Raw genomic sequence first — 12,631 nt, forward strand, 5'->3', positions numbered from 1 at the left:
TGGGCCCATAACCCAGAGGTTGATGGATTGAAACCAACCTCTGCTAGGCATGATTTAATTTTTGCACCTCGCTTTATCGCATGGGAAAAACGGTTTCCATAGCCCTGTAAGAGAAATTGTAATAAGGGCCCTGCCGTAACATAGATATTACGGTAGCTAAGACTACTCCTGGGCCTCTCTTGTAGTTGAAGAGATGAGTGAAATGGCTGGCTTCAACCTTTAATGTTAGTTGAGCTGGGTTCGATTCCTGGCCAGTGTATGTGAGCTTGCTTTTGACAGCCTACAAATCCCTGGAAGACAAAATCAGAGAGAGAAGAGGAGAGGGAAGGAGGGAAGAGGGTAGAGGTGGATTGTAAGAGGATAGAAGGTGTTTTTGAAGGTTAAAAACATTTTTAAAGCATTTTGAAAGGCACTTCTGGTTTGTTTATCCAGATAGGTCTGATATTCGCGGATAATGCGTCCGGATATCTACATTCACGGATCCGGATCAATTCGGATTTTAAAAAGTACTATCCGAGCATCCCTGCTTATTACTTGTTTACCAGATAAAAATAAAGAATTGATTTTATGCCCGACAGTTACTCTTTAAAGCAAGATTTCATGATCAACTGTGTCAAAAGTCGCTGAGAGGTCGAGCAAAATCAGGATAGAACATTGGCCTTTGCCATGAGCAGATCATTGCAAATGTGGGTGAGGGTTGTTTCACAGCTGGGATATTTCCTGAAGCGAGATTGAAGAGGGTCAAGGATGCGGTTTCTGGAGAGCCTGGCTTCAAGTTGGAGGTAGACAGCCTTTTCAATAATTTCCCCCAGAATGGGGAGGTTTGAGAAAAGTCTGTAACTATTAAGAGCATCTGGGTCTAGGGATAGGTTCCTGAGTAGTCACCTGACGATTGCTTCTTTCAGACAAGCGGGAAATCACTATTCTTGTAAGGAATTGTTGACTTTGTTTTGTGGTATGTCGGTGTAAATAGCTTAGAGCATTTCAACATGAACTTAGTGAGGCCATGGTCCAGATCGCAGGTGCTCTGGCGAAGGTTTGAGAGGATATCCAAGATGTCTTTTTCAGTGATAACCTTGAAATCAGACAAGCTATTTTTACATCCATTATATAGCTTTGAGAAGATGTGGGCAAATTTCTCGCACAGGTCCTGTGAATGTCTGATGCTGGATTTCAAGCAAGATGGATTACAGAGATTGTCAACCATGCGGAAAAGTTGGGCAGGTCTGTTGGCTGCATTTGCAATCTCGTGAGACAGGAATAAGAAATAATAATTAAGAATTGTTGACATGCATTAACCTCCTGAGCGGTATGGACGAGCTCAGCTCGTCCATCACTGCCGGAGGCTGCCGCTCAGGCCCTGCTGGGCCGATTTTCTTCAAATAAAGTGCAGCACACGCAGCCAGCACTTTGCCAGCCGCGTGTGCTGCCTGATCGCCGCCGCGAGCAGCGGCGAAAGAGGGCCCCCCTAGCCGCCTGAGCCCTGCGCAGCCGGACCAAAAAGTTCCGGCCAGCGCTAAGGGCTGGATCGGAGGCGGCTGATGTCAGGACGTCGGCTGACGTCCATGACGTCACTCCGCTCGTCGCTATGGCGACGATCTAAGCAAAACAAGGAAGGCCGCTCATTGCGGCCTTCCTTGTTTATTCTGGGCGCCGGAGGCGATCGGAAGAACGCCTCCGGAGCGCCCTCTAGTGGGCTTTCATGCAGCCAACTTTCAGTTGGCTGCATGAAATAGTTTTTTTTTAATTAAAAAAAAACCCTCCCGCAGCCTCCCTGGCGATCTCAATAGAACGCCGGGGAGGTTAAGCTGAAAAGGGTTATAAAAGTATCTCCAAAAGCCTTGCAGTTCATCAGTCAACAGTAAGAAAATTTCAATGAATGGAGAAAGTTCAGCACTGCTGCTACTCTCCCTAGGAGTGGCCATCCTGTAAAGATGAATGCAAGAGCGCAGCGTGGAATGCTTAATGAGGTAAAGAAGAATCCTAGAGTGTACTCTAAAGACTTAGAAAAGTCTCTGGCATATGCTTACATCCATGTTAGCAAATTTACAATACGTGAAACACTAAACAAGAATGTGTAACGATTGGTGTCAGCACGCAGAGAGAATCTGATTATTGGCGATCTGCAGTACCACCAAGAATGCAGATATACGCCTGATTATCGATGATCTGCAGAATCAGCGATAATACAGATGTATTGCTAACCTCTGGACACCAGAATAGTGAGAGTGTTTGGTGTAACAGTAACAACTCTGAGTGGAGACCACCAGAGGAGCTGGCGGCCTAAGACTCCTGAGGAATTCACCCCTGACTGTGGGTGATATTCCAGAAGCCTGTGGACCCCTGGGCAAGGGACCGAGGCTGAGTTGCAGGAAGCCCTGCAGCTAATATGAAAGGTATTGCCCTGGACTGGGCTAACGTAATACAGTAATAGCACAATCCTAGTCTGGGGTGTGAGGTCCGTAGTCACAACACCCTGGAACTAGTCTGGAGCATAACATAAATGATAATATAATTCCCTAGTCTTGGGTGTGAGGTCCGTGATCATCAACACCCTGGAACTAGTCTGGAATATAACACAAAGACAATACAGTTCCCTAGTCTTGGTTGTGAGGGCCTTGATTTCAACACCCTGGAACTATGCTAGAGAATGTGAGGATCACCTCGGCTGCCTGCGCAGGCAGGCAGCCTTTTGACCACTGTTCAGGTCTGAATTCTGCAGGTCTCTGGAAGAGAGACCTTTTGTCAGTTTGGCAGCTTGCTGCTGAGGAATTTGCATACGTTTGTCATGCAGATTGCCTAGCCACATCCTTTGTAGGCTTGCTCTATATATAATAATAATGGCAGTATTTGTATAGCGCCTTTCTCCTGTCGGACTCAAAGCGCTTGCGAGGCAGCCACTAGAGCGCACTCAGTAGGCAGTAGCAGTGTTAGGGAGTCTTGCCCAATGAACTCCTTACTGAATTACATATACCATGTGATATCACAGATCTGGGCTGGTCATAAGGGTTAGTCCTGTGTAACTCTCCTGGAGTGTCAGCCTTGCTCTTTGTTTAAAGATAAGCTTAGAGTAATTCCTGGGACTGCACTAGGCAGGTTCCCTAGTGCAATTAGGATTGCATATCTGTTTTGTTTGTCTGTTGCGATTGTCCTGTCCCAGTGGTGGTCGACAGGAAGTAGTTCTGATCTGTTGTTCTTGGAGTATAGCTGGAGCAGCGGTTGCTACCAGCTATCTCATCTGATCTGTCTTGCTTGGATCGCACTCGCCTTGCGCTAGTGCTGTGGATCCTTCTGATCTGTCTTGCCTGGATCGCACTCGCCTTGCGCTAGTGCTGTGGATCCTTCTGTTCTGTCTTCCTGGATCGCACTAGCCTCTTGCGCTAGTGCTGTGGATCCTATCTCTCATTTATTCCGGTTTTCGTGTATCAGTCTTGTCTGCTACGAACGCTTGCTGGAGGCTCGGTGAGGTAACCGTTAAGCAAGCGCTCGCGTCCTCTGTTTCATGTTTGTCTGTCGGTGGTTAGTTAGGTGTGCTTGTCTCTGTTGTGCTTATCACGCGGAGACCGCGCATAAACGCGTGCACTGTTGTGAATGAGTGCGGTGTTCGCGTTTATTTAGCGTTTGTTATTTTCCTTATCTCCTCATTGTATTTTTTGCTGTGCCTTTGCTACTCTCGTGCTCTGCCTTGCTGTAGCCTTGTGTCACCTCTGGCAATCGCCTCTCTCGCGATTGCGTTCCTACTTCATATCTGCTGTTGTGTATGCACCGTCGCGGGTTGGCGACTAGTTTGGTGCACACACATACAATCTGTCCCTGTGCTCATTCTCTTTCGCAATCGCTTCTCTTGCGATTGCGTTCTCACTTGGTTTCCTTTGTTGTGTGTCCGCCGTCGCAGGGTGGCGGCTAGATTGGTGGACATACATACATTCCTCATCTGTGCTTATTCAGTCTTGTGTCGCTGTTAGCAATCGCCATCTCTGGCAATTGCCTTCTCTCCTGTTCTTCATGGTTGTGTATGCACTGTCGCGGGTTGGCGACTAGATTGGTGCACACACATACCCTCTGTCGCTTTGTTCTTTCTCCTTCAGGGCTATCTTGCCCTGTGTTTCTTCCCTTCATGCAATTCCTGTCTTGCGTCTGTGGCAGGGCAGAGGAGCTGTTCCTCTGCACTCCACAGCTCCACCTGCCGACAGGAATTTCCCTCTACAGGTGCATTGCACCTTTTGCTGGGTTCCCTCAAATTACACGCTTGTGGAGGATTTCCGCAGTGTCAGCGCACGTCTTGTGCGCTGATCATGGAGAGAATTCCACAATCGTTACAGAGAATACACAGAAGATACACAGTATTCCTAGTCTGGGGTGTGAGGGCCTTGATCTCAACACCCTGGAACTGGTCTAACAATAAACAGTACAAGGTAATCTGGCTCAGTGTGAATTCCCAGGTCCACCTGGTTGAAGCACACTGTAAGGATCTGACTATGGTCTGAATGCTTCCACAAAGTGTTTGCAATGGCAGACAACCAGCAACTGACAAGCAAGCAGAATATATAGTAGCTGAACTCTGCTGCCCCGCCCGAGCCACTCAGCCAATCATGAGTCCAGCAGGAATCAGCTGATCGTCTTGATCAGCTGACACTTCTGCTGGTATAAAGGTCCTGACTTCTGGCCCGCGCGCGCGATGCTCTTCATCCATCTATGTGGATTAACAGACCTAGCCACTCCAAAGGCACGCTGCTGCGTACAAACCGCCACCTTGGACGCGGAAACAGGCGCTTTGCTGTTAGAACATGCGGCGGCTTTTCCGCATTCCGCCACACTACCAGACGCGTGCCTACACGTGCAAACCGCCGCGTTGGACGCGGAATCAGCCGCCTTGCTTTCAGCACACGCGGCGGCTTTTCCGCATTTTCTCACAGTACCCCCCCACCCCCTGAGGAGTGGACTCCGGACATCTCCTTCCTGACTTTCCAGGATGTAAGTTAGAGAATTCCCTTTTTATCTCATACTCAGGCCGGTCATCAATCAACACAGGGTGGGAGGGAGTGGAATCCACCTGCACTGCTGGCTTGAGCAGGGGCACCTGAAATTATTTTTTGTCAGCTTGTTTTTTCGGTGATAGAAATATTTTGGGCCCAAAACCCCTGTCTAAAATGTCTGCTTTGGCGCTTTTGCAATCTGATTCATGCATGAGAGGTAACCGTGAGGAACAGGATCCGTTAGAAATATCTGTACACTGTCCTGTCTTTCCTGCGACCTGTATCTTGGTATTATCCGCCTCACCCCTCTTTAAACAGTGCTCCTGACAATGGGCTGACCAGTTCAGCGGCGAGTGAAGCCATAACCAGGGCATACCGAGAACAACAGCAGAGCCCTTCATCGGCAGGACCAGGAACTGTAAACTCTCTTCATGCACTGCCCCTAAACAACATGACAGTAGGGGGGTTTGGGAAAGAAACTGGGCACTGCGCAATGGAGAGTCATCCACCGCGGTGACCGAAATCTGCAGGTCGGGTGCGGATAAAGGTATCCCCAAGCTTTTAGCAAAATCGTAATCTATGAGGTTCGCTGCTGAACCCGAGTCCACCATGGCTTCTGCGGACTTTGTCCGACCTTCCCACGTAACCGAACAAGGAAGGATCAGCCGACCATCGTTCAGAGATGAACCCTGCTCACCTGACTCCCCCCAGGTGGTAGCATTGGTCTGGTCTAGAGGACCCATATAAAGCGTTCTTCTTTGGGCTCCTGTGACTCCTCTTCCCCAGACTCAGCCTTGTGTACCCAATTTGCATAGGTTCGCCTGGGGGTGAGGGAGACCGAGAAGAGTCGCGTAAGATAGACCTTCTGGCCACTCTACCACGAACCTGTCTCTGGTGGCGCAAACGGCGATCTATCTGTATAGCCAAAGAAATTGCCTCATTGTGAGAAAACGCGGAAAAACCACCGCGTGTGCTCAGAACAAGGCGGCTGATTCTGCATCCAACGTGGCGGTTTGCATGCGTAGGCCTACATCTGCCAGTATGGCTGAACGCGGAGAAACCGCCGCATGCCTTGATAGCGGTGCGGCTGGCTCCGCGTCCAGCGCAGCGGGTGGTACGCAAGACATGTCTGGTGTGGCTGGGACTGATAGTCCACACAGGTTCAGAAGGATCGCGTGCGCGCTGAGAGGCAGAACTTTTATGACAGCTAGAAGGGAGTCAGCTGACCAAGCAAGTCAGCTGATGATTGTACCAGTTCCCATTGGTCCAGCACTTAGGGGAGGCGCTGGAGAGCGCTGGGCTATATATACTGGGTGCTGGTCATTCGCTGGTTGTCTGCCGTTGCGATCACTACGTGGTAGCACTCAGACCTTATTGTCAGAATCTGTGTTTACATTCTGTTATACCTCAGACTAGTTCCAGGGTGTTGATGATCAAGGACCTCACACCCAAGATTAGGGACTTGTGTTATCATTCTGTTATACTTCAGACTAGTTCCAGGGTGTTGATGATCAAGGACCTCACACCCAAGATTAGGGACTTGTGTTATCATTCTGTTATACTTCAGACTAGTTCCAGGGTGTTGATGATCAAGGACCTCACACCCAAGATTAGGGATTTGTGTTATCATTCTGTTATACCTCAGACTAGTTCCAGGGTGTTGATGATCAAGGACCTCACACCCAAGACTGGGCATTGTTTATTATCTGTTATGACTTTCTGCTTTTCTGACCACTCTTCTGTTCACTGATTCGGTACTTCGCTATTTTTGATACTCTGTTGCCAAACCCTGCTTGCCTTAGGATTACCGAATCAGCCTCCTGTCTTTGTACTTTGTATGTCCGTGTGTTGCCGACCTGGCTTGTCCGACCTTGAGAGCTATCTCCTCAGTTAACCTCCCTGGCGGTAAGCCCGACCTGACCTCGGGCTGGGAGAGATGAGCAGCCAGCGGTAAGCCTGAGCTCAGGTCGTGCTAAGGAATTCCCTGCTTTTTTGGAGTCCCGCGCGCGATCGCTGCTGTGCAGTGGGACTCCACCATCTCCCCCGGCTCTCCTCCGCCTTCCCCGGCCTTTACTCCTGCATTGCTGGCCGCCGGGATCCCCACAGCCCCGTTCTTGTTCCGGGGACCCGGCGGCCAATCAGAGCGCGGCGTGACATCACGGGGCGGGACAAAAATTTAAGGTGGCCCTGAAGAGTCGCACAGGGCAGAAGAAAAAATACATAAATAAAAGCCAATCTGCATTCCTATATACATATATACTGTATATATATGTATATACTGTGTGTATATACATATATACTGTATATATATGTATATACTGTGTGAATATACATATATACTGTATATATACGTATATACTGTGTGTATATACGTATATACTGTATATGTATATACGTATATACTGTATATATATATATATATATATATATATATATATATATATACGTATATACTGTGTGTATATATACTGTATATGTATATACGTGTATACTGTATATGTATATACATATATACAAGTGTATACATATATATACTGTATATACGTGTATATACGTGTATACATATATATACTGTATATACATATATATACTGTATATATGTATATATATATATATATATATATATATGTGTGTGTGTGTGTGTGTATATATATATATATACTGTATATATGTATGTATATATATATATATATGATATATATATATATATATATATATATATATATATATATATATATATATATATATTAGTGTGTCTAATTTCTCCTCATTTCCCTATAAACACAGAATTTGATCTCTCCCGTGTCACCGGACTGCCAAGGCAGAGATGGCAGATAAGCTAATTTGAAAGCACAGGATGACACTATATATAAAAAGAGTTACCATTTTTTGTCTGGATTTTCACTACTTTCTGTCTGACTTATTTGTACAGTTTCACAATTTTTAAAGTTTATTCATAAATTTAATTAAATCAACAAATTTGTGTTCCATTCTTCTATTTATATGCAGAATGTCTACCAGACATATTTGGGTGAGTTATGACTGAAAAATTGAAGGCCTAAAATTCTTGGAATAAATGTACCGCTTTTGGCTCATAATTCCTGACAGAAATGCACCGCCAGGGAGGTTAAGATATAGTTCACAGATCAGTCAGTGACATCCTCCTATTGGTGTCACTCACGCTCTGATCCTTCCTCTCCCAGTCTGACTCCTCCCTGCGGGAGATTCTCAGGCTGCTGAAAGGTACTCATACTCTAGCAGTATTCTTTACTGCCTTTGTACCTGTCCTCCTGATATTGTTCTCAAAGTATTATTGTTGCACCAAACACTCATATCTCTCAGGTGTTCAGAGGTTAGTAATATATCTGATTATTGGTGATACTGCAGATCGTCAATAATCAGGTATATATCTGTATTTTTGGTGATACTGCAGATCAACAATAATCAGATCCTCTCTGTGTTACACCGATCGTTACACTCATCCAATGATTCGGGCTCAGGATGGCCCATCATTACCTCATGAATAGTATCTGACAATCCGGCCAAAAAACAGTCCAGGAGGGCAAATGCGTCCCATCTAGCCGAGACTGCCCACCTCCTGAACTCTGCAGCATAATTCTCTACCGGTCCTTTACCTTGACGCAGAAGCTTGAGCTTCCGTTCAGAAGTCGAGGCAATGTCCGGGTCATCGTAAATCATAGCCATAGCCTCAAAAAATTCATCCACAGAGGTCAGGGCCTGATGCCCAACAGGAAGACCATATGCCCAGGTCTAGGAATCCCCTGACAACAGAGTCTTAATGAATGTAATTCTCTGTGCCACGGTTCCAGACGAGTTAGGCCTTAACTCAAAGTATGATAACACTCTATTTCTAAAGTTCCGAAAGTCAGATCTGTCGCCAGAAAACCTTTCAGGTACAGGCGTACGTATGTCTGTGCTAAGAGGAGATCGCACTGATTGAAGTTCCTGAATAGCCCCAAATATCTGACATATCTGGGTCTGTTGGTTCAAAACTGCCGCGGAAAGTTGGTTTACCGCGGTGGTCAGGACTTCAACATGGCTATACAGTGTATATATTTACATACATGCTGTATACAATAATATTCAAATGTAAACTGCAACCATACATTGATCTGAGGCAGATCTACTGTATGTACTTTGAGTCCTATGGGAGAAAAGTGCTTTACAAATGTTATTGTATTGTATTAACCACTTCAGGATTCTGCAGACGCTTTTTTACTCCCCTGCAGTAAATAAGCTTCTGCAGTACGTTTGTTTACCATCGCCGCACTTCTCCCGTCCGAAATCGCCGCTATCCCGTTCCTCTGTGATCGGGATACCCGATCACTGAGGCTGCGATGACTCACAGCCTCCTGCAGTGTTGATTGAAAAAAATCCCGGCAGAAACAAAATGTAAACACTTCGTTCTGTGTGAGATTTATTCAAAACAGAACTCCATATCGTGTGGCCAAAAAGTAAAAATACATCCAAAAACAGTCTAATATACTAACCCATAGGATAATTAAATAGTTGTTTTTTTTAATATATTTTTAACCCCTTCCTCCCCACCCCATAGTTACCAAAATAAAACACTTGTAAAAAAAAATACATCATTAAAAAGAAATATATATAAATTGCTACCTTGGGGAATTTGTTAATATGTATGTCATTACTGTGGATTTTGTAATTAAAGTCTTGGAATAATTATTATAATACAAAAAACACTAAACGGAAAAATAGACACCTTTATTTCCAAATAAAATATTATTGCCATACATTGTACTAGGGACACAATTTAAACGTTGTAATAACCAGGAGAAATTAGCAAAAAAAAAATGTCTGTTTCATCATCAAGAGCACATTTTATTTTTAAACTACAATGGCTGAAAGCTGAGAATGGTGATTTTTTTTTTTTCATTTTTTTCTACTTCCTTGCAAAATACATATACATAAAATAATGGTTAGCAAAAAGTACTGCCCAGAGAAAGCCTAGTTTGTCCTGCAAAAAATAATATATAGATCATGTCAGTGTGATAAGTAGCAATAAAGGTATTGGCGAATGAAATTGCTCTGGTCCTGAAGGCGGAAAAACCTGTGATCCAGAAGTGGTTTATACTGTACTAATGTACTCATTCCTATACCAATCTTTTAACCGGAAATTTATTGCAGATATTTCAACTGTATATTTTCCTGCCTGATGCTATTTGTTAAAATATACTACATTTTGTTTTAATTAGGTGTTCCAAAACATCCTCATGTTGGAATGATCATTGGTAAGTTGAATAGTTGTTTTGTTTCCATTTCTGTGTCATATTTTCCTTATGACAATGGCCAAAAAGGGGTATTGTCAGGACAAAAATGTATACACTATATCATCTCTTCTGAAGGTCATGTATCATTTACTAAGTTGTGAGATTTCTGTGGAATTTTGTATGATACAACACCATGGATTCTGGGTATCTTTTTATCTTTGCAACACTACACCATTGCTGTTTCTGAAAGCCAAAATTAGTGTAGTCTTTGCTGTATTAGAAGTAGAGTCTCCAGCCAAAGTAGAAAGTTATCTCTGTCCCCACCCCTTAATGGTCTGTCCAGCTTCAAAAGACCTTTAAACCTCAAAACACCTGGGTCACAATCCTGGTATATGACAAATGGGATGCTATTTGGATTTTTTATTTTTTATCCTCAATATCACGTAAAAATGCTCCCTTATTCTGTCTCTTAACTTTCCCTGGGTCTTCCCCACATACAAATATATATACAAAATGGCTCACACACCAGCCAAATAAATGCAAAAAAGGTTTGTATTCAAATAGTCCATAAAAAGTAACAGCTTTAAACAGTCACAAAAATTAGCATATAAGCACACATCGCAGCAAGTGAAAAATAGCAGCAGATCTACGCAAGGAGTCACATGTCAAATGCATACATAGGTAATAAGCAGAATAGTGAACTATGCAGCAACAAAATGCCTGATGCAATCAATCAAAAACAATGACCCCATAGTGTAATGGTATATACCCTGACAACTCGCTGTTTCGGAAGCAATCCTTCGTCAGAGAGTATATAGGTTGAGAACCTTCTGGCTGCTGTGAGCAGTCATATACCATTACACTATGGGGTCACTGTTTTTGATTCATTGCATCAGGCATTTTGTTGCTGCATAGTTCACTATTCTGCTTATTACCTATATATGCATTTGACATGTGACTCCTTGTGCAGATCTGCTGCTATTTTTCACTTGCTGTGATGTGTGCTTATATGCTAATTTTTGTGACTATTTAAAGCTGTTACTTTTTATGGACTCTATTTGAATATAAAATCTTTTTTGCATTTATTTGGCTGGTGTGCGAGTCATTTTGGATATATTTTGGTATTGTAAGGCCATACAATATGTGAGCCTGATTTGTAGACTTAGCACCCCATATCTAAGCAATATTGCTACAGCTATTTATTAAGGTGTGCAGACCTCTGTGTAAATATTGTATCTTCCACACATACAGCCTCCTACATGGGCAAACATATACAGTGCTCATTTCACCCTGCAATTGATGAAGTCATGAACTCATATGTTTTGGTTCCTGCAGAGTCATAAAGAGTGTTAGAATGGTCTACATGTTTGCATACATGGCATTTCCCTCAGGGAAACATTCCATTCTTTATGGAATTCTTCGATTTTTTTTTTAAGTCATTTTGCCAACCCAGTCTGAATGGGAACTTTGTTGGTATTCTCTCCAACATCAGATTTAACTAGATGGTGCCTCAGGCTTGGGACCCTACTGGCCATCAGCAGATGCCTGTCACCTACAATTCCTGCTAACACAGGATCCATTGTTAGTACCTTCCAATGCTTTTGCATCACAGTCCTCAGCTGACCTCAGTGTAACTTAAACCTGGTGACTATCCTGGGAGTGTCCACCAGACCCCTTGAGTTGCCAACTTTTTTCGGTTTCCTTTTCAAAAGCTCACTTCTCTCTGTATTATAAGTTCATACCCCTTCCATAATAAATCCTTAGGATATTTCCTTTATCAAAAATGCTGAGGCAATTCACAGGCCAGCATTTAAAAAGTTTCCAAATTATCACAATTGCGCCTTAGGCAAAGATATTGGCCAACCGGAATTCCATTCTTTTGACTATTGTGATGGAAACTCTTAAAATGCAGGTAAGTAATCCCTGCAGTTGACTTCCTAAATGTACTTAACCTATGTCCTTCTATCTGTATATTAAATATATTATCTTTATATTAAAATGGAGGAAGGTAATCTCTTTAGCAAGAAGTTTTAAATCAGGATGATACCATTTAGGGTGGATACCCTACTGCTACTACTAATCTCTTTAGGACTCATATTATATGGAAGCTTGATATTTATTTCATTACAGTTTAAATCAGTAATTAAATCCTTTAACGATAACGACGATCGGTTCCCCTCCAGACAAGGAGGACGTTGTCAATGTACAAGCGGGTTGCTAGGGGCTTAGATCCGCGGCCCTAGCCCTGGATTTTGTCAGGCGTGCCCGTGATATGGGCGTCCGGTGTGCCTGCTTGTGGTGCTCAGGGGTATATCTACAGTCCTCCAGGCTCCCCAGCAAAATTCCCCAATGGCCTCCCAGGTGGCAGTAGCTTCGAATTCTACTCCCTGCCCCCAAAAAAGT

General features: G+C 43.9%; 1 protein-coding gene across 2 annotated transcripts in view; it reads left to right on the plus strand.

Annotated features, from left to right (window-relative positions):
• The window catches only part of LOC137546849 (C4b-binding protein alpha chain-like), an 865,201-nt gene that overhangs the window by 790,990 nt on the left and 61,580 nt on the right, over nucleotides 1-12,631 (plus strand). For both annotated transcript variants that reach the window (XM_068269787.1, XM_068269786.1), the window contains exon 16: nucleotides 10,214-10,249. In XM_068269787.1, coding sequence (XP_068125888.1) covers nucleotides 10,214-10,249 — 36 coding nt within the window. The remainder of the gene's footprint in view (nucleotides 1-10,213; nucleotides 10,250-12,631) is intronic.

Source organism: Hyperolius riggenbachi, chromosome 2, assembly GCF_040937935.1.
Source record: "Hyperolius riggenbachi isolate aHypRig1 chromosome 2, aHypRig1.pri, whole genome shotgun sequence".
Classification (NCBI taxonomy): Eukaryota; Metazoa; Chordata; class Amphibia; order Anura; family Hyperoliidae; genus Hyperolius; species Hyperolius riggenbachi.